Source organism: Erigeron canadensis, chromosome 6, assembly GCF_010389155.1.
Source record: "Erigeron canadensis isolate Cc75 chromosome 6, C_canadensis_v1, whole genome shotgun sequence".
Classification (NCBI taxonomy): domain Eukaryota; kingdom Viridiplantae; phylum Streptophyta; class Magnoliopsida; order Asterales; family Asteraceae; genus Erigeron; species Erigeron canadensis.
Genome location: NC_057766.1, coordinates 36,878,076 through 36,898,845, shown reverse-complemented (window position 1 = coordinate 36,898,845; position 20,770 = coordinate 36,878,076). Strand labels below are relative to the sequence as shown.

Below are 20,770 nucleotides of genomic sequence, written 5' to 3'. Positions count from 1 at the left end.
GAAACAACTTGAATCATTAAAACTATACATTATCTTGTTCCTATACCATAAATACCCATATGATTTAATAACGTGGACTATCTTTTCAATATTGTGATCAATATATCAATCATTCAAGCAGTTAACTTTAAAAACATGTGTTAAATATGATATTCTCATTATATATCAACTTTTTTATAAATATATTCTTTCTTTCTTTTTCTTATATTATTATTGTATAAAGATCATTACTCAATTCATCTTCTTCTTTTTCAACTTTTATCTTTTAGGTATCTAAAATATTTTTTTATATTAATATAACCAATAGGAAGTGATATTCAAATCACATATTTTAATTAATCTACCACAAAAATGTTTTAGTAATTTCTATAGTGTGTTCAAAAAATTGTCTTATCGATATCATTTTTCATATATAAGTCTATTTAATGCCTGAATATCCTTAATAAAATTAATTTATAATATTTATGTCTTAACCTTTTAAAATAACTATAGCCCGTGCGAGTGTTTAGTATTAATACGAACAAAAGTATATGGTGTAAATCGGAAAAAATAAATGAAGTTTTCCATACGAATATTTGTTTAAGACTTGCGTGCGTGTGTGCCTGCCGACGACTGACTCCCTCCTTCCCTTCCTCAATTTCTGTCTGTCTGTCTGTCGTCCAATTAATGGCGGTCGTACCCCGCATCTTCAAACCCCAATTCTCGTCATCATCATTTGTAACAACAATCAGATCACTTTCTACAAACAACAACGCCGGCTCTGTTTCCAAGATACACTCTCCACACCTGGCAGTGACAAAAGACGATGATCCTAATAATAGGAATTTCCAGTGGGTGTTTCTTGGCTGTCCCGGCGTTGGAAAGGGAACCTACGCTTCCCGCCTTTCTAAGCTTCTTGGTATCCCTCACATCGCCACCGGTGATCTCCTTCGTCATCACTTGTCTTCTTCTGGACCTCTTACCCCTCAGGTTAATTCTTTATTTTATCTTTTTTTCTCTCAATATTAAATAATTATCCATCCAATATTGTGTATCATGTATGTATGTTTATTGGCCCATCAAACAAAAGGTTGTGGTTTCGAGTCCCACAAAATGTGTGAATTAATACTTGTTTTAAGATTTAGTTATTGAAATTTTGTTACATGAGCTTTCAAGTTTTATATAATTTGCCCGGATTCAAAGATTTCTATACATTCTCCAGGTCGATGAAGTAGTAAATCAAGGGAAGTTGGTTTCAGATGAAATCATATTCAATTTGCTGTCAAAGAGACTCGAAGAAGGAGAATCAAGAGGTGAATCAGGATTCATCCTTGATGGTTTTCCACGAACCATAAGACAAGCTGTAAGTTGTCGGTATATCTTAATTTCTTATGATACTCATTTTGCAACTATGCTATATATTGTTTAAAGAATCTGTTATAAACAAATGTATTTTCATACAGGAAATTCTTGATGAGGTGACGGAAATCGATTTGGTGGTGAATCTTAAGTTAAGGGAAGATGTATTGATTGAGAAATGTTTGGGAAGAAGGATATGTAGTGAATGTGGTAAAGGTTTCAATGTGGCCTCTATTCATGTAAATGCTGAGAATGGGCTTCCTGAAATGAAAATGCCTCCACTTCTTCCACCTCCGCACTGCGAATCAAAGCTCACTACTCGCGCAGACGACACCAAACCTGTTATCTTAGAGAGACTTCGTGTCTATAAGGAAATGGTATAAACTTTTACGGATTTGTCAAAGTGGAATATCTAAACACTAGAGGTGGCAAAATGGGTGGGTTGGTTTGTTGGATTAAACTGCTTATGTTATTGTATGGGTCGGGTTGATTATGACATCGTTGTTGAATGTCTCTATACTCTTTATTGAAACAAAGTACCGATGTCTTTTTTTCTTCTAGAAAGGAAAATGTCCGTAAACATTATACTTAAATAAAGCAGAAAAGGCTCAAAATGGCTTGCAATGCAATTAAACATATTATCTGATTATTTCAAATACAAGTATACAAACGATGGGTATGATAGAACGATATTTATGTGTGTTTGGATGCGCAGAGTCAACCTGTAGAAGATTATTACAGAAAGCAAGGGAAGTTAATGGAGTTTGATCTCCCTGGAGGAATCCCAGAAACATGGCCAAAGTTGCTGGAAGCCCTCAGGCTTAACGAATACGATCATAAAAATTTAGCAGTGGCATAGTCTGACCTTATCTTCTGTCTATAAACCATTATCGTTATTTGCAAAGTTTCGGATTCTTGCTATTCTTCATAAATAAGACATGACAAGGAACCATCAGGCTGTCTCAAAGATTCGATGATAGCTGCTGCCTTGTTGGAGTACAAGATTCAATTTATGCTGTAGAGATTACTAGAAATTATAGATCAGAGATATTTGTGGAATGTATCAATTAAACAGTCTATAAATATAGAAAGATAACTTCATGTATTAATGCCAATTCCATTGTCTTTTAGACTTTTACAGAAAGGAGCAGTTCTATACATATACAATTTTTTTTTTTTTTTGAAAATTAACTTTTATTCACAATAAATCACCGACACACCCCAAAAACTAGGTGAATCGGCCGGTATAATACAAATCACGCCTATATATTTACATTGAGATATTAAAAGTAAAACTATTCCACTCTTGCCAACTCAAGGAAACAGACTTGTCTCTGTTCTTGAACCACAAGTAACTCGTGGCTTTAATGTCTTGGAACACCTTCTCAATGCAAACGGTCTTGTCTTCAAATCTTTTCTCGTTTCTTGTATTCCACAATAACCAGCACGAAACAAAAATAATGCCCTTAAAAATCTTTCTTACTTTCTTTCCTAAGCCAACGTGCTTCTCAATCTCGAAAAGATCTTTGGTAGAGAAGAAGAAAAGTGGACGCACCTTACACCATATGCTAACCTTGTACCAGATTGACATTGCTACATCACATTAACATAGAATGTGTTCAATTGTTTCCTCCCTGCCATCACATAGGACGCATTCCAGATTGTTGAAGGCACATTTCCTGATCTTTAGCGCATCCATAGTTGGTACACGCCACATGAAGATGTTGCACTTCCTGGTTACCCATTTAGGTCATTTGAACACGAACCGATCACTATAGTCCTCCCCACTTCAAAGGAATTCTTTGACACTTTTAACCGAGAACTCTGTCTTTCCCGCCCATCCACAGCCATCTATCAGAGTCATTCTTGATCGCCAAACCCCCCATAACTCTGACCATATCTGATATCCCCCCATTCCTCTGCCGAAGCCAGATTACGCTTCCAGTTTCCCCCACCAAAATGTTTTGGTAACTGGACTAAATCTGTCCTTGACCTTACACTTTTTATCTTTTTCTAAACTAAATAGCAAAGGAAATTGATCGGGGAACAGAGCCCAGCAGTCAATCATACATTGTTAAATGTTAACTTAAGAGTAACTTTAAGCAGTTCTGAATTAGAAACAAAATTAGAAAAATATATTTTCGCCATCCGTGGGACTCGAACCCACGACCACGTGGTTAAAAGCCACGCGCTCTACCAACTGAGCTAGAACGGCTTACGTTTATGTCGACGTAGATTATTTATAAGTTGTCTATTTTTGTTTCATATTTTGTAGTTCCAATTCTTTTAGGGAAAGAAAAAATCATTATTATTAATATCTATACTCTTTATTAAAGATTATGCACCCCTCAAAATAGAAATAGTTACTCATATGTCATATGCGAAATTATCAAATTGCCCTTTAATAAAAACCCACTATGGAAAGAGTTTTATAAATTACCAACTTTGCCCTTAATGAATTAATTTACACCATAAACCCTTTATTTTAATACTTGACACTTTAAGCCTTTATCTTCTAAAACTTTTCACTATCACAATTACATCAACCTACACCACTTGACACCGCCACCACTAGATCGTCTTATACATTATCGTCGCCGCATTGCGCGGGTACCATGCTCGTTAATAATAATACAAATGGTAAAAACCACATGCTACGTTATAATATAAGGTTAAAACTTATAAGATATGGTTATTGTATAAAATTTTAAGAAAAAAAGGTTATTGCAAATTTGCAGGTACATAACTATCTAATGTTCCTTATAATGTTTAAGACTATGATATGTTGGGATTTGATTTTTGTATAGATGGGTTTCTGAACCATACATTAATTTTCATATAATTGTTCATCATAAGTCATTAAAATATATTGTCTACACAATACATGATGATGAATAACTTTTTTTTTTTAATGTAATAAAAACATTAATTATTAGAGTTCAAAATTTCCTTTAATTGAGTAAATCATATTCAAAACTAATCTTTTGAAGGACAAGGAGAGGATATGGCCTCTTTTAGATTGCCTAATATATAGGTATATACAAATCATAGTTGTTATTTTTTCAGTATCCTATTTTAACTGTTAAAATGATTAGATTGAATAGAAATTGTATAAATATATGAATAGTAAGGTAAAAAGGTGATGTAGTGCTTTTTCATCCTATATAGTTTAAGTTTGACACTAGTCAATTTTTTAATAATGTAGTCATATACTCGTAGTTAAATTTTGGGTTTGAAATAACAACGTAAACTGTTACTAATAGTTTAAGTTTGACACTAGTCAACTTTTTAATAATGTAGTCATATAGTTATAGATTTTGGGATTTAAAAAACAACATAAGCTGTTATAAAAGTAATATTGTTAACAACATGATTAATTTAACATTTAAAAAAAACTTTTGAGATGAGTCGTAACTTTAACGGGTAGAAGACGGGTTTCGGGGTAATTAAAACATATGGAAATAAAACGATGGAAAAATATTTTACCCTCCATAAAATTTTAATAGGTACGAGTGTACGACGATAAATTAAGCCTCCAATTCATTAAATTTTTCGTATGTGATCTTAAACTCATGCATGTACACTTATTCAATTGAATGGACTATACCGCTATACAATGTCATTGTTGTATGTGATAATGATGTAGACATCTTGATTGTTATTTTCATGGTTGCAAAAATTATATTTACATAATTTTTTTTAACTGCCAGTAAAAGCAAGAAGCTAACGATTAAAGTACATTAACTTTAACTATATATATAGGGCCACGGTTTTTTATTACACGTCATAAAATTAAAAGTTTACCCATATTTACCCATTTGATTAAAAACATATCAAAGTTTAAGATAAAAAACGATCCAATTAACATTCTTATAAAATAAACGAATATAGTTTATTTTAATAGTGTGATTAGTTTATTTTGAACATGAGATATGTGATAAAAGTATCATTTGGTCACCGACTTATATGATGGGGGTGTTGAGGTGTCGATTATTTTATTAGTGTAATTACTTTATTTTTACTTTTTTTCATACGCGATCTTTTAGTTTTTTATTATTTAATACGACAAACCCGCAAGGATCAAGATAGGCATTATTGTGACAAAAATTCAAAATTAAGGGTATAATCTACACAATTATCCCAAACTTTCCAACCCAAAGAAGATATTTTTTGTGCCCAACAAACACTTACGTGTCTCTCCACTACCCACCCTTTAATTGATTTGGTCCGAATCCATTTACACCGCTCCATTTTCGGATTTAGATTTTGTCCACATCACCATCCACGTCACATCCACATCATCACATACTCTGCACAATGTATTACGTGTCATCATGTCAGCCAAAACTTCTTCCACGTGATCTGACACGTAGGATTTCTTAAAATTAAAAAATCTTCTCCAACAGTTCAATATCAGTCCCTCTCTTTTCTAAACCAGTCAATCTCATTTCCTCTGGTTTTTATTGTTTTTATTTCCAAACGCTAATTAATCATTTCTCTAATTTTATTCAGTATTATCTTAACATTGTTTCATCTAATTACAGATTCCTTGCGATTAGATTCCATTACGTAAAATAATCACGGTAATTTCTTATCTTAAACGTATTAATTTAGATTAATTTTTTGTTAAATTTTTTTTTTTTTGTTTTTTGCTTTCAGTGTTGAAGTTAATTTTGTCATTAATTTGAGATGATTATAGAAGTATATTAAACAATTAGTTAGTATAGTTTAATTACATGTCCGATTTTTAAATGTATTGATGGTTTTTATTATGAAATATTCATATGGATTATGTTCAGTTTTTGGCGTTATTAATTGTGTAATTTTATTTATTATTACTGTATGTTTTTAGTTAAACATTAGCTTTAATTTGTGTATTTTAACAGGTATTAATAGTGAGTCCAGGAACTGAGTTGTGCAGGTATATATATTGATTTATATATATATATATATATAAAGTTGTTAGGGGTGTTAACAAGCCCAACTGAGTCGAATAGCAGGGTATTTTGGATCGGATTGAACTCCACTCGAGCTTGAGTTACTTTTTATAATTTTGAACTGTGATATTTCGTAGTTTTCGAGTTTGAACTTGATGTTTGTTTGGTTATTTGTAATTTTGATAGCTAGTTTTCAAGCTCGAGCGGTTCATTTACGAGCCTGAAATCGAGAAACTCATCTCGTAGCTCGAGCTTGAGCTAAGAATTAAGAGGTCAAAAGCTTGTAAAGTTCATTTTTACTAGCCTCGTTTTTTGAAATATTTAAATTTAAAGCCAGAATATTGATTTTAAAATTGGGTTGGGGAAAGTAATTGAGATGTAACTTTTCTTCGAGTGCAACTTGAGCTTGAAAAATATCAAACTTGAGTCAATATTAACGGCCCAGGTAGCTTGTTCATTGGTTGACTTGCTAACATCCCTAACACGTGTTCATGGTGGTTTTACATTGATTTTTGTTGTTTGGATATTGGCTTATGCTTTTAGGGCGGAAGGTTTTGTATTTGAGATTTGAAGAGATTGGATACGTTTGATGTGATGCGGCTGCAATGTGTTTCCCGCTTATATAATTGCATTAAGAAGGTTGGACAATTATTAAGATGGCTTTTCAATGTTTCTTATGTTGATGTATTTTAATACTGTTAGCAGGAAGTGTTTCGATGACCACTAGCGGAGGAGGGAGTAAGGGAGTTCAACAGGTGGACGATCGTGTAAAATCTGAGTGTCAAAGAGATGTGAATGGATTTGTTGGTAATGGACCCGGTTTACAAGAAGATAATGAGTTGAGATCTAGTAAAGTAGATTCAAAAGAGCAAAATGGATTCAACCAGGTGGCATTGCATGGGAATGCTCCTCCTCAAGCACCTCCGCAACTGCCACAGGGGTCGCTAGTCCACTGGGAGAAGTTTCTGCATGTTAGATCCATTAAAGTCTTGTTGGTTGAAAATGATGATTGTACACGTCATATTGTCACTGCTTTGCTTCGCAACTGTAATTATGAAGGTTAGTCAGAGCATTGATGTATATGTTCTGCTTAATATATAGATATACATCGTTCCCATTTTTAGCTTGACACGCTTCTCACATCCTGTGGTTATCATGTTTATTTATTGGTTTTTGTCCATGGTTTCGAGTCGGTGTCCAACTTTGCATCTCAACTTTGGGGTGTAATGGAAGTAGGTATGACTGTAAAATGTATGCACTAGTTAAAACTTTTCTAGCTTCCCCCCTTTCTTGACTTTATATGATTATATGACCATGGCCTGTTTGTGTTTCCGACAAAATAACTTTACTTTATATGTAAGGCAGTTTTAGTAGTACCTTTACTTTATACGTTAAGGTTTTAGATATGTAACATTCCTTTGATTGTAAATTTAAGTTCTAGAGTAGACTTTGAGACAGCCGTATGTTGCTATAATGCTGAAGTAGCTGGAGAAGTGATACCTGCATCAGTTAGGAACCGATAAAAAAGATCGAAAGTAGGCACCTCATGTGCATGATTATTACAGACATGAATTCGAACTTGAAAATATTATCTTATGCTAGAAACCAGTCAGCTATACTAATATTTTTTTTGTATAGATTGTATATAAAAATAATGAGTAACAACTGTTAGTTGTTTTTACGAGCCCTTGTTTAGCTACATATAAGTTTCACTGCTCCACCAATGCCTGTCATAGCCAATATATAATATACTTTTTAATTTCCGATTGTTATGTTGACTTGCCTTTATCAAGTGTAAGCTTTTGAGGTCATGTACTCTCATCAATACAGCTATACAAGTCTGTACTTGCTTAATTGTTCTATTGGTTGAATACCTGCAAACATGCCCAATATTATTGCTTTATAATCAGGATAGATTGTAGCTAACATCTAATACTTTTTATTTTTCCTGCTCTTTTGTTTTCTGTCAGTTATTGAAGCAGCTAACGGGTTTCATGCATGGAAGATTTTGGAAAATTTATCCAATCAAATTGACATTGTTTTAACCGAAGTAGTCATGCCTTGTCTTTCAGGAGTTGGCCTTTTGTGCAAGATTATGAACCACAAGACACGCAAGAATGTTCCTGTGATTAGTAAGTGCCTTACAGTATTTGTCTATATGAACAAATTAGCACCAAATGTAGCCATCTTGCAAAAGCTTACCAAATTGACACTATTAACCACCATGTCTGATGAGATTGTGTGCAGTGATGTCTTCTCATGATTCAATGGGTTTAGTATTTAAATGTTTATCAAAAGGTGCTGTAGACTTCTTAGTAAAACCAATTCGGAAAAATGAGCTTAAAAACCTTTGGCAACACGTCTGGAGGAGGTGTCACAGTGTAAGTCATATATTAGTCTCTATTTCGTAATGAGTTATTTACTTCTCTATTTATCCTGCATAATTGATATTCTGCTTTTATCAGTCTAGCGGTAGTGGGAGCGAAAGTGGCACACAGGCCCAGAAATCCGTTAATTCGAAAAGTAAGTTAAGGTATGATAACAGTGACGGAAAAGATGTGGATGACAGTGGGAGCACTGATGGTGGTAGCGATGATGGTAGTGGCACTCAGGTATGAGCACATCATTTGAATAATTAAAAACTCAAAGCTTTCGTATATGTTCACAAATACGTCTCCGAATGGAACCCTAGTTTTTTCACACAGTCCACATCAACGTTTTGAATACGTAAAGAGCTATATGTGTTTCTTATCCGGAATGACTACTTTATGCCATATGACGTATTTATTTGACATTATTACCATGATTATATTTATATTTTGGGGTGAGTTGGGTGTCAAAGACATTTGGCCTAGCGGTATCTGAGGAAGCCCAATAACCAAGAAATTGTGAGTTTGAGCCCCGTTGCACGCAAATGTGTGAAAAATTGTGTGATGAGTGATGTCTTCTAACAACAATAAATTGAAAGACAGAAAATTCTGATTTAGCCATGGTATGCAGAGTTCTTGGACAAAACAAGGTGTCAATCCCGAGAGCCCAGCATCTCCATGCATTCAAATAGTTGAGCATCCTGACAGCACTTGTGGCCTTGTTATCCGCCCAACGAAGGACTTCTATGATGAGGAAAGACATTTTTCTACAGGTATGTAGATACACATGTTATTTGAAACTTTTCTTTCGCTTTTTTTCATCTATTTATGTAAAGTATCTTGAGTCTTAGATAATGGTGGAATGGCTAAAGAGATTGCAAGAGGCAGATCTAAAAACTCAGATATGCAGATTGAGTTTCCAAATGAGGTTACTGATCAAGTATTTGACCTAACTTCTAATGTCAAATGTAAGGAGATAGAGGTTTCAGATGTCCAAAGGGAGTCCCCATTGAATATACAAAAAACTAAAAGTATTAAAATGCTGGACCCTTGCATGGAAAATAGGGAAATTGAGGGTCAAGGAGAACCCGAAACAATGAAGGATGCAAAGATTAAGATTATTGACGACTCTAATGGAGTTATGGTTGGCGAGGTTGGCTTAAAAAGGCCCCGCGCAGCCGAAAATGATGGGAGAGAAGTTCAGAATGGCTGCAATTTTTTGAGACATTCAGAGCTTTCAGCCTTCACTAGGTATGAAACATAGTGAAGGGCAACACTTTTCTGCCCTGATTTTTATAAATTGCTATTATTTGAATATTTAGAAACTAATCAAGTGATGAATACCCCGCAGGTACAAAACAAACTCAAATGCTGTAAAGGGTACACCTGGAATCACTGCTAGTTGCTTCGTACCTGATAATGAATCTAACATTGTGATGAAAGAATCCAAGCGTAACGCTCGTTCAGATGGATATCTGATTTATCAAGGCTCAAGTGAGGTTGGTAATGACAAAGTTGTGTATTATGCCAACTTGAAGTGGCAATTTCAATTTTTTGCCAAATTGCTAATTACGGGGTCAATTTGGCTATATATTATCTCTAATGGGTAAAATAAAATAACAGCAAAGTAGAAAACTGTCAAATGGGTCGAAGCAGTGGAACGTCACACATGTCACTTGAAGTTTCTTCTTAGTGCCTAAAACCTTTAAGATCATCTTTTTCTTTAAGTTAGAGAATTATTGTAGTAATTTAAGTTTTGTAAACAGACTTGGCACGCTAATGATAGATGTCAAGTTTAGGAAAATGTGCTTTTGGTCATATGAATGAAACCTGTTATAACAGTTACCCAGCTCATGCAAGTGGCCCATGTTACATCCTCTAGTTCCTACCCTTTAATGCAAAGAGATGTCATAAACTTAGAAGTTTGCTCTCACCATGTATTTATATTTACAAAAGCTAATATTGAATCATTCTTTCAGCAAGTCATACCAAAGAAGGCTGATGGCATTGCTCCTGCTGACGTTCCACATCAAGAGCTCCACATTCAACACATTCATCATCATCACCATGTTCATCATTACCATAACATAGATACAGAGCAGCCATTGTCCAATCCAGATGATATCGGTTTAAACAAGCTGGCTGCAGGTGCTTCACATTGTGGGTCGTCAAATATCAAGGGTGGGCCTGTTGAAGGAAACATTGAAAATTATAGCTTGAACAGAAATGGATCAGGCAGCAAGCATGGAAGCAATGTGCAGAATGGGAGCAATACAGCTTTGAATTACGAAGTTACAAATGTAGAAAGTAATGTTGGTATAGCTGAGGAAAGCTGTAGTGGTAGTGGTAAGGCTAGTTGCAGTGGTAACGCAGATCTCACCAAATCTGCACTGAGAGAAGCAGCCTTGACCAAGTTCCGGCAGAAGAGAGAAGTGCGATGCTTCCAAAAGAAGGTTACTTTCACTTTCCGTACTATGATGCTAACATGTATTTCTTGATTTTCTTATTGACTTATTTTTCTTTCTGAAATACAGAAGTGACAAATTGGGTGGACTGGGTGGGTTGGGTAACAGGTCAATATGGGTAGCTTTTGGTTGATATGCTCAGGTCCTTCCAAAGCTTTAAGTGGTATTATAAATGTAAATACAATGACTGAAAGTCTGAAAACTATATTACTTAAATGGTAATTTAGTTTTTAAATTAAATAATTTAGGAGGATTTTTGCATCAAAGCTACGCTTTGGATGACTTCTGATTTGTTTGACACATTTCTATCTGAGCAGCTTTTTTGATAATAACCATTTCATTCCATTAATGTTTAGATGGAATGAGCATAGTATTGGTACTATTGTATCATATGTTATTTTGTGATTAATGCGATAGAAGCACAACTTTACTAGATCACCTAGAATTGTTACTACCTTTTCACGGAATTATCAATCTTTATACACCTACAAGATTTCTAGTGATACCAAAGCATTGGCATGTTTGTTCTTAAGGTCACTAGAAATCTACGAACATGAAAGAGACACTCCTTGTTTATCTTTCTTTCACAGGTGCGATATCAAAACAGAAAGAAACTGGCAGAACAAAGACCACGTGTTCGAGGACAATTTGTGAAGGGCAAAAGTCGCGACAGTTCAGTCAATGCTGGAGATAGCTAGTTTAGCATGAACATGAGCTGTATGTGCTAGTCTCTTTACAGGAGGTCTTAGGTTGATTAGTGTTTATATCGTCTGTGTGATGTGAAGAACATTTTAAATACTTATGAAACGATAATTCATTTGCTATAAACTTTGCAATAACATATTTAAAACTTTATACTCTGGTTTGCGGACTTATTGGCCAAATTCTAGCTATTTATACGACTTAATGCAATGTTTTGGTATTACATTACTGTCAAGTGTCAATCACTTACATGGTTGCATATACTGTCCATTCTCAACGTGATCAAATACTTAAATCTCTCAGGTTGAAAGTTTTAAACCTTGTTTTTTTAACTGCCTTATCTGTTAATGAATTTGGCGTCACACCCTTATTTCGATCCAATAACTAAATATCTGTACAGAGTATGACCATTTGGTATTTTCTTTGCGTAATTGGGGTGCCTGACCGTTGAGGAGGCTAATTCATGAAGACCGAGTCAAAAATGTCTGTCATTTCATTTTTATTTTTTTCACTATTGAAGGTTTCTACTTTGGACCTACAAATTTCCAGTTTTACATTTAACGTTGATTATCCCTTTGAAAAGAATTGGTGGCTAATATATATATATATATATATATTTTACGTTATTTGATTTGTTTTTATTTCTGAAAAAACGTATGAATTTCTTTGACATATTAAAAACACGTTAGCCACATGTTTGAATCATCTCCCCGCTTCACATTCTAAAAACGTCTCGCCTATAGGTATGCCACGATGGGGTGGTTGGGAAAATGTCGGTCACATTCATTGATTAAAAAGTTGATATAATTGACTTTTGGCATAATGTTATAGGAGTGCATTTTCTTTGAGTAAATTACAATACTCGTTCCTGTGTTCTATGTTATTCTAATTTTGCGAAGATCATCCCTACCGAAAGGGTTAAATTGGGATCGAGGTAGGGTTAAATTGACAAAAATATCTTCACGTGACTTAAACGTGCTAAAGGTTAACGGCTAAAAAGCATGGCCACATAACAAGAACGTTTCTTGGTAATAACCACAGAGAGTGATGATTCATGCAAAAATGAAAAAAACACATGGTTGATTTTTATAGTCTACTCGTTTCTCAATTTAGCTATCTTAACTTCTGTAAATTTTAGTATTCGATACACTTATCCTTAACTTTGTGGAAGGTTCTTAATTACTGTAATTGTGATCTTTGATGATTGAAATATTTATCATATGAAATGACCTTTTCAATCCAACTTTATGGATCTGACGTTCAAACGGTAGGGTATAAAGTACTCTGGTGAATTATATATAAATTATACAAGCAGGGTATATTAATAGATCAATCCCATTAGTATTTTATTTCACCTTGAAGGCTTGAGTGATATCACTTAGAAACGTCCAAATCGATAACGACTGAAATAACCCAATTTATCTGATAGTATATTAAATTATTCTTCCAACTCATTCACTAAAATTCAAAGCAAAAAGGCGCTATAAGTAATTAATACAAAACTTGAATAATTATTGTACACACATGACGTAGATTATGTACTAATAATGGATTAATGAAAAGCGATATTCATACCATATAAATTACGAGTAATATATTTACCACACAGTATATTGTAGCAAAATATGTTTGTGTAAAAAAATTAAGAGTTATGCGAATATCACTTCCTAGTTCCTACTAATGAAACATTGATTCATACATCATTTTTTTTTGGTAATACATCATCAAAACATATCTTAAAATATATTTGATCGATTTTGAAAAGGAAAAAAAAGTGTACGGATTAACATTAACATCAATAATATGTTCACATCCATTCGTAACTAAAAAATAAAAGTAGAAACACGAAGACAGTTAGCTGCAACGACGGTTAGTTGAGCACGCACTTCCATTCACAACAACTGCCAAAAAAAAAAACTACAACAACCGGTCTCTCTTTCTTCAGTCCAAAACCTCACGACAACAAAAACAAAACATATCTTCATTCTCTGTAGATTTCCAAACCTTAAAAGTTTTATTAACTACGAGAAAAAGTAACTTTGATTTTTCCACACGCACAAAAGTAAAAAAATGGATGTTGAAGAGGAGGCTGAATTAATAAGGCCAGTAATATCAAAACCAGTTGCTTCAAGGCCTACTGTTTCCAACTTCAGATCATTTTCAGCTGAGATAGTTCCGGATGTGGCCGTAAACGTCTCGGCTTATTCATCAGTCAATGCTATCAGACCAAAGACTGTGAGGTTCAAGCAGCCTCTCAAAATCAGCTCTCCTCCACCTGTTGAGATGTTTGTTGATTCTTCTCAGGTCTGTCTTTCATTTTCTTTCTGTTTTCAGTCAAACCCAATACAGGGTAAGGCCACAGTCATTCTAACACAAAAGATGCGATATATGGTAAATGGATACTATGTTATAGCTTTTTGACAACTTATTAAGCTCATTGCAGGCAGATGAGTTAGGCGCAACTCAAGCCTCTCATTTATTAGCTGATAAGATCCTGAAATCAACCAACACGTCTTCTTTGCTATATAAACCTCTTGCAAAGACAGTATCAAGAACAACTGTGAGTCTGTTGGCAAACATGGTCAGTATTTTGAATCAACACATTTCCTTCATAATTACATGGATTTTGCTGTCCCGATTTTTTTTTTTCTCTAGAATGTCGCCTAGATTCTCAAACGACATAGTCGCTAGAAAGAAAACTAAAGTACTTATAGTGAGTCTTTTTCCTTCAACTTTGACCTTAATTTTTTGTGTGTGTGGTATATAATACTTAACGAAAATTGTATCAATCAAAAATACATTTAAAGCTCATTCCATTCATACATTTTATATCAAGTGTTATATAACACAAACAAATATATATGCGGTCAAAGTTGAAAGAAAAAGACTCAAAAAGTCAAATTAAGACATTTAAAATGGGGCAGAGGAAGTATAAAGTTATCGCGTTTTGTAATGTCTTAGGGAACGATTAACGCAAGGAACGAACAAGCACCAGCTCAGGATCTCCCGTCTCAATCAGAGATGGTGAGAGCAATTGATCCTCCGAAAGTGATAGCTGCCAAGTCTGGCAATGACAAAAGACTGCAGTTATACACAAATAACAGTGATCGGCCTTCTTATGACGGATATAATTGGAGGAAATACGGACAAAAACAAGTGAAAGGAAGTGAATACCCAAGAAGTTACTACAAATGCACCCACTCGAATTGCCTAGTGAAAAAGAAAGTGGAAAGAACATTAGATGGGGAGATAGCTGAAATCGTGTATAAGGGTGAGCATAATCATTTAAAGCCTCGGCTTCCTAGGCGTCATGCTTTTGATGGTACTAGTCAAGATTCAAACCCCCAATTGCCAAACATTCAGCCCAATGATGATAATGTTATTGGATCATCTTCACATTTGAACAATTTCATCAAGTTAAAAGAATCTTGTAATCACGTTTCAAGTGAAGCATTTGATGCCGGTATCTCAAATCTTGACTCTTTCTGTGGTGATGCTCGGGCTCAAGATGGCATGACGGCTATAAGGGAGACTGCAGATGATGTACCCTCAAGTAAAAGAAGGTGTGCTATATGTTGTTCTAGGCTTAAATTGTCATGTTTTGATTTGAGATCAAGGCTGATTAATTGTTGGTTTTGTTCATCTTGCAGGAAAAGTTTGAGTCGGCTCAATGAAACATGTGGTGAAGGCTTACAAGAGCCTCGTGTTGTAGTTCATGATGGGACTGATTCAGAGGCAATCTCAGACGGTTTTCATTGGAGAAAGTATGGGCAGAAAGTTGTGAAAGGAAATCCTTATCCCAGGTCAAATTCTAAAACTTAATTAATGGTCAAAAGAGGCTACTAATTAATTATAGTCGAATTTACAAAATGTTGCGGTTTATATATAATTAAGAATGCATATGTGTATGCATATATGATCCTTGGATATTAGCTATAACAAAATGTTGTGTTTAATTAACTGCAGAAGTTACTACAGATGCACGGGAGTTAAGTGCAATGTGAGGAAACATGTCGAAAGAGCATCAGATGATCCAGGTGTTTTCATCACAACCTATGAAGGTAAACATAACCATGAAATGCCGATCAAGAAAGCAAACTAATTGCTAAACGTACTGGAGATTTTATCAACCTTCAGATAAGATATACAGACATAGACGTTAGTTTCGTGTACCCGAAGAAAATTTCTCCGAGAATCAGTGGCCTTTTAGATTCACTGAGCAGCTCTTGTAGTTTTTGGGTAGATGATTTTAAGGCATGGGTCATTGGGTTGATTTAGCTGTCACAAATTGTCTAGTAAATCAACACCTTGTTTCATTCATCTCTTTGCGTATTTTCAATGTTACGCAAGATTTCACTTTCGCAAAATTTCTCAATCCAAGTTTCATGAAGATGAGATAGTTAGGGAGATATGCTAATGAATGCAGATTCATAATTACTCGGTAACTATTCATTGATAACTAGCAGGTTCGTGTGTCGCCGGTTTGACGGTGTCGGTGTTAGTTTGAAGCGTGTTGTGTTACTTAAATGTATGTTTTTGGCGTGTAGGAAAGTTCTTTCATGGTGGAAATATGTCTCACAACATATGGAATGGTAAATTTTTAACGGAGAAGTGTGAGTTTGAAAATTTAAAGACCAAAAAAGAAAAAAAAAAAAAAAAAAAAGAAAGTGAGGGGTTAATTATATACACTAACTAGGATTAATGCCCATACGATAGTATGGTGGAATAATGCGATATAAGCTGTAAAAAAAAAAAAATCTTAGAACCCTCTGGTCGCATGTACCGAATAGGTACCCTGAGTCACTACTGCATAGACTACAGCCCGATGACTCCTCAGAGAAATAGGTGGGAGGGAATTTGCTTAGCAAGAATTCGAACACACGCCTTTTAGCTGCCTAAGACTCTTTGTCAGGGGGCGGTACCACTAAAGTTTCACCCCATTGGTATGGTATCCATACATATAATTACATTATCATAATATTTAAGTTGGATATTTTGTTAGATTTAATTAAATCAATAACAATGAGAAACATAATTTGATTAGGACTTATATAAATATATTTTAAAAATATTATATCATAATTATATTAACTAAAGATTATTACATATCTAAAACTCAAGAAAATATTTTAGTTATTAAATAGATTAAATAAAAAGACATGTGCCGATAAAAAATTACACTATGTGTCATTTAAATCACCCTTTAATCTTGATTTAGTATATTGGTAGATAAATAAAATTAAATATGAGATGGAAAATCATAGTTTTGTTGATCACTAAATTTGAAGGAAAGAAGAAACAACAACCAATATGTGATTGTCTTTTTAGTAATTTACAATTACAATATACTTCGAACAATGTTAATAGAATGTTAATCTTTTCAAGTATTAAAACCTAAAATAAATGAATAAAATATATGAGTTTTACTTTGTTAATCTACCGTAGTTTTGTTTGTCGATGCCAAAAGCAAAAAAATATAAAACTTGGTCAAAAAACTACGTAGGAAAGTTAATAGGAAGTTTATAGATATAGGCTAACATAACTATTCTATCAAAGTTTATTCATAGATATACATATAGTAAATTGTGTTCGATATTAAATAGGAAACTGGATATATATATAGATTAATAAAGTAATAACAATTTTATTAAGTCAAAAAGGACATGTGGCGATCAAATATGATTTCACATGTTATACCTCAATCCTGTTTTAGTTTATTGGTATATACTATATATAAATTGCAAGGTTATATATCTTCTAATAATTATAAAACAACCTCCTAAATTCATTAATTTTTAAAAAAATTATAACCCTTAGATGAAAATCAAGATTGAATTATATCCCTTGGATTATTATGCTTACATCACCTACTTTTTAAAATTTATTCCCTTAATGCACTAACTTATTAAATCCTAAATTACATACCATATAAACCATTTAACATTAATTTGATATGAAACTGTAATGAATGTACTATATAAGCTGCCGATTAATTGAATGTAGCTAGCTAAAGGAAACTTAGGTAGTCATTCATTTATATATTTATTGTTTCTTTGGGTGCTTAAATGTGATAATTCTTCTTACTATATTTTAAAAAAATAAATAATTATCTTATCTTAAGTAATTTGAATACCTTTAGATAATTAGCTTATGATTTCTTATTTTATTTATCTAATATTAGATTTTGACATACATATAAAAGAACATAACATGCTATTGTTGTACAAGTATATGTCAAATTTTTGATGTATACGGTGACCCATTGGTAATTAGATATTACATTAGGGTTTGAATCTTACTTTTTATATTTGTAAGTATGACTTATTTGGAAGTTTATAAAAAAATCAAATTAACCAAGGTAAAACCTTAAAAAAATAACAAAAAAAATGATGTGTTTAGAAATTATAATTTAATTGGATCTTGATGTTTATTTTAGCCTATTAACTGTAGTATTATTATAGATAAGAAATAGACAAAAGAAAAATACATAACGACTATGTTAATTTCTTAAAGTTTATAGTATTTCTTTTAAGAGTTTAAGTTCCATCACTTGAAAGAAAAAAAACATCGGCTTAATAGATAGATGTAATAGATTAGTAAGTAGGGATTAAAAAAATATTTTGAATCTTAAAAAATTTATAAACATGTACATTTTTAATAAATGATAAAAGATTATAGATTAATACCAATAAGTAGATTTATAAGTAATTGGTCAACCTTTTACAAGCATCTGTAATATAAAGATTGTCTCTTACATTTTATTAAATTTATGGTCATTGCATGTATTTATATGACTAGACACTTATTGTGTATATATTACAAAAAATTAACAATTTTTCACGTCATTAGTTGGCGTAAAGAAATTATTTAAGTTTTTTTACACTGATAAGTGTGCAAAACTATATTAAATTAAAAATTCACACTTTTAAGTGTATTGCTATAGGTATGATAAACTATAATAGTTTATAGGTATGATAAACTATAATAGTTTACATACTTAAAAGTGTGTAAAATTTATCCACATTAAGAAGTGTAAAGTTTTAAATTTCTATAGTTTTAGGTTTGTATTTTCATATTAAATTTATCACACAACTTTTACTACACTAACTATTAATTCGTCACATTTAACTCCACATATTTGTTTTTTATTTCACTTGGTTGAAATATTTTACAATCGCTTTCAATGCGAGAATGGAGTAACAATACACATCTACTTTTACATCTTTTCAATAAAGAATGTAATTAAATTTTTAGTATCATATATATGTAAGGCTATCTCCAATAGGGTGTCTTTGGGTGACCTTAGGTGTCCTTAGATATCCTTTGTTGTTAAAGTTTGTCCAAAACTAAGGATTTTTTTTTTAGGGATGTCATAACCTAAGGGCATGCTATTACTTGTCTTTACCTAATATACATATATTTTTTTTAGTTGGGGTAAAAGAATACATAAGGATGTTTGTATGGCTGGAGATAAAATTATAGGATCTAAATGATTTATAAGGATGTATAAGGATATGATGTGACAACTCAAGGACGCCTAAGGACGTACTTAGCATTGGGGATGACCTAAAGAGTTATTGGTTCATAGATAATCATATAAATATCTGATACATTAATTAGTGATAGTTATGTATTTATATAGTACATTATAACACATTAAAATGTCATTAGTTGGATATACTCATCCCGCGTATTACGCGGGATAATGATCTAGTATATATATATATTTACACTATGTTCTCAAAGTTAAGTTTAAGGGTTTTGTTAATGCCCTCTCATTAATTAACGTGCATAACTAATTGTACTTTTTCTATAAGATTTAGAAAGTGAAATTTTAATATGAAAGGTACAAATTGTTTTATGCATGTTAATGACAACGTTGTCATTAAAAAAAATCTTAAATTTAAATGAAATGATTAAATAAAATGATACAAAAATAAAATAAAAGGAAAAAAAAATATAAATGGCAATTGTGTAATTTACTTTTAAATCATCCTATCTTTGAAAAGAAATATTTTAATAAAAAACAATCTGTTAACTTCATTTTCTTTTAACATTTTCTTTTTCTTAAAATAGAAACTAAAAAATCCATAATTAAAATATTAATAGAATGATCAGTGGTAAATATCTTGGCTTTTGGAGACAAATGTTATGAGTTCAATCCGTATCCTATGCAAAGGTTGGATGGTCTTTTCTACCATTTAGGTTGAAAATGAAAGCAGTTTCTCTCTTTAATTAAAGGTAAAGTCTGCCTAGATCTTAATATTATCCATACACCGTTGAAATATTAAGGCTTAAAACCCACGTAAAGCAAAACTCAAACAGTTTTATTCTTTCTTTCTTTAATTTTTGATAATGATATGGAGGTGCCGACAAATGTGAGCTAAATGTCACACTACCACATAAATCATTTTCCTTGGTCAACTGATTCCCTTTGATTGACTAATTTGACTGTTACTTAACCGAAACTTGACGATTCTTTTCTCTCATTTTCTTTCCAGTTAATTTTCTAAGATATAAATACAAAAATGAATGAAGGCCGACACATAATTAATATTAATATGCAAAGTAAAAATAGAAGAACCAGTAACCAGGTTACTTTTTGATTACCTTTGCAGTTTTATAAAGCAAATAGTAATTAACAAGCCAATTTTGATAAGATTACATTAGGTAAACGGTTTTACAAGCCAATTTTGATAAGATTTACGAGTAATAAAGTACTGTATCAAGTGATTTTGTTTTGTACATTAAAAAATAAAACAATTTTATACAAAAATAATAATTATAAAAAAAATTAAGAAGTTACCTTTGCAGTTTTTTTAAAAGCAAATACCCCGTAGTAATTAACATAACACGGGCTTAAGTTTATATTGGACTTAACATTAACCATCATAATTAATACGGAGTATTAAGTAGTATTACTTCTTACTAGTTAAACAAAACTTTATATTGTAACACA

General features: G+C 32.7%; 3 protein-coding genes and 1 non-coding gene across 5 annotated transcripts; 3 read left to right on the top strand and 1 right to left on the bottom strand.

Moving 5' to 3' along the window:
* The first annotated feature begins 484 nt into the window (after positions 1 to 484).
* Positions 485 to 2,447, top strand: LOC122605115 (adenylate kinase 1, chloroplastic-like). The gene is made up of 4 exons (XM_043777996.1): positions 485 to 969; positions 1,202 to 1,342; positions 1,443 to 1,715; positions 2,054 to 2,447. The coding sequence occupies exons 1-4, from the start codon at positions 667 to 669 to the stop codon at positions 2,195 to 2,197; spliced, it is 861 nt and encodes a 286-aa protein (XP_043633931.1). The 5' UTR covers positions 485 to 666; the 3' UTR covers positions 2,198 to 2,447.
* Positions 2,448 to 3,480: 1,033 nt separating this feature from the next.
* On the bottom strand, positions 3,481 to 3,553 carry TRNAK-UUU. The gene has a single exon. It is a non-coding gene; the product is annotated as a tRNA-Lys (tRNA).
* A 2,236-nt stretch (positions 3,554 to 5,789) lies between these two features.
* LOC122603119 (two-component response regulator-like APRR7) lies at positions 5,790 to 11,969 on the top strand. 2 transcript variants are annotated; one of them, XM_043775737.1, is made up of 12 exons: positions 5,790 to 5,921; positions 6,225 to 6,259; positions 6,819 to 6,914; positions 6,981 to 7,334; positions 8,246 to 8,407; positions 8,523 to 8,656; positions 8,741 to 8,887; positions 9,276 to 9,417; positions 9,496 to 9,895; positions 9,996 to 10,143; positions 10,624 to 11,097; positions 11,700 to 11,969. In XM_043775737.1, the coding sequence occupies exons 4-12, from the start codon at positions 6,992 to 6,994 to the stop codon at positions 11,805 to 11,807; spliced, it is 2,058 nt and encodes a 685-aa protein (XP_043631672.1). In that variant the 5' UTR covers positions 5,790 to 5,921; positions 6,225 to 6,259; positions 6,819 to 6,914; positions 6,981 to 6,991; the 3' UTR covers positions 11,808 to 11,969. The 2 variants fall into 2 exon arrangements, with proteins under 2 accessions (XP_043631672.1, XP_043631673.1); XM_043775738.1 differs by having other exon boundaries at positions 5,791 to 5,921; positions 8,348 to 8,407.
* Positions 11,970 to 13,740: 1,771 nt separating this feature from the next.
* Positions 13,741 to 16,367, top strand: LOC122603977 (WRKY transcription factor 44). Its single transcript, XM_043776850.1, has 5 exons — positions 13,741 to 14,115; positions 14,255 to 14,392; positions 14,773 to 15,374; positions 15,462 to 15,614; positions 15,778 to 16,367. Exons 1-5 carry the CDS (start codon positions 13,882 to 13,884, stop codon positions 15,911 to 15,913), a joined length of 1,263 nt encoding a protein of 420 aa, XP_043632785.1. The 5' UTR covers positions 13,741 to 13,881; the 3' UTR covers positions 15,914 to 16,367.
* The last annotated feature ends 4,403 nt before the right edge of the window (positions 16,368 to 20,770 follow it).

What these genes read in the sequence shown, in the direction of transcription:
- LOC122605115 (XM_043777996.1), top strand. Translation starts at nt 667, where the DNA reads ATGGCGGTCGTACCCCGCATCTTCAAACCCCAATTCTCGTCATCATCA. An exon ending in CACGAACCATAAGACAAGCT is followed by an intron (nt 1,343 to 1,442) that starts GTAAGTTGTCGG and finishes ATTTTCATACAG; the next exon opens with GAAATTCTTGATGAGGTGAC. An exon ending in TTCGTGTCTATAAGGAAATG is followed by an intron (nt 1,716 to 2,053) that starts GTATAAACTTTT and finishes TTGGATGCGCAG; the next exon opens with AGTCAACCTGTAGAAGATTA.
- LOC122603119 (XM_043775737.1), top strand. Translation starts at nt 6,992, where the DNA reads ATGACCACTAGCGGAGGAGGGAGTAAGGGAGTTCAACAGGTGGACGAT. An exon ending in TTTATCAAGGCTCAAGTGAG is followed by an intron (nt 10,144 to 10,623) that starts GTTGGTAATGAC and finishes TCATTCTTTCAG; the next exon opens with CAAGTCATACCAAAGAAGGC. An exon ending in TGCGATGCTTCCAAAAGAAG is followed by an intron (nt 11,098 to 11,699) that starts GTTACTTTCACT and finishes TTTCTTTCACAG; the next exon opens with GTGCGATATCAAAACAGAAA.
- LOC122603977 (XM_043776850.1), top strand. Translation starts at nt 13,882, where the DNA reads ATGGATGTTGAAGAGGAGGCTGAATTAATAAGGCCAGTAATATCAAAA. An exon ending in TGAGTCTGTTGGCAAACATG is followed by an intron (nt 14,393 to 14,772) that starts GTCAGTATTTTG and finishes GTAATGTCTTAG; the next exon opens with GGAACGATTAACGCAAGGAA. An exon ending in AAAGGAAATCCTTATCCCAG is followed by an intron (nt 15,615 to 15,777) that starts GTCAAATTCTAA and finishes AATTAACTGCAG; the next exon opens with AAGTTACTACAGATGCACGG.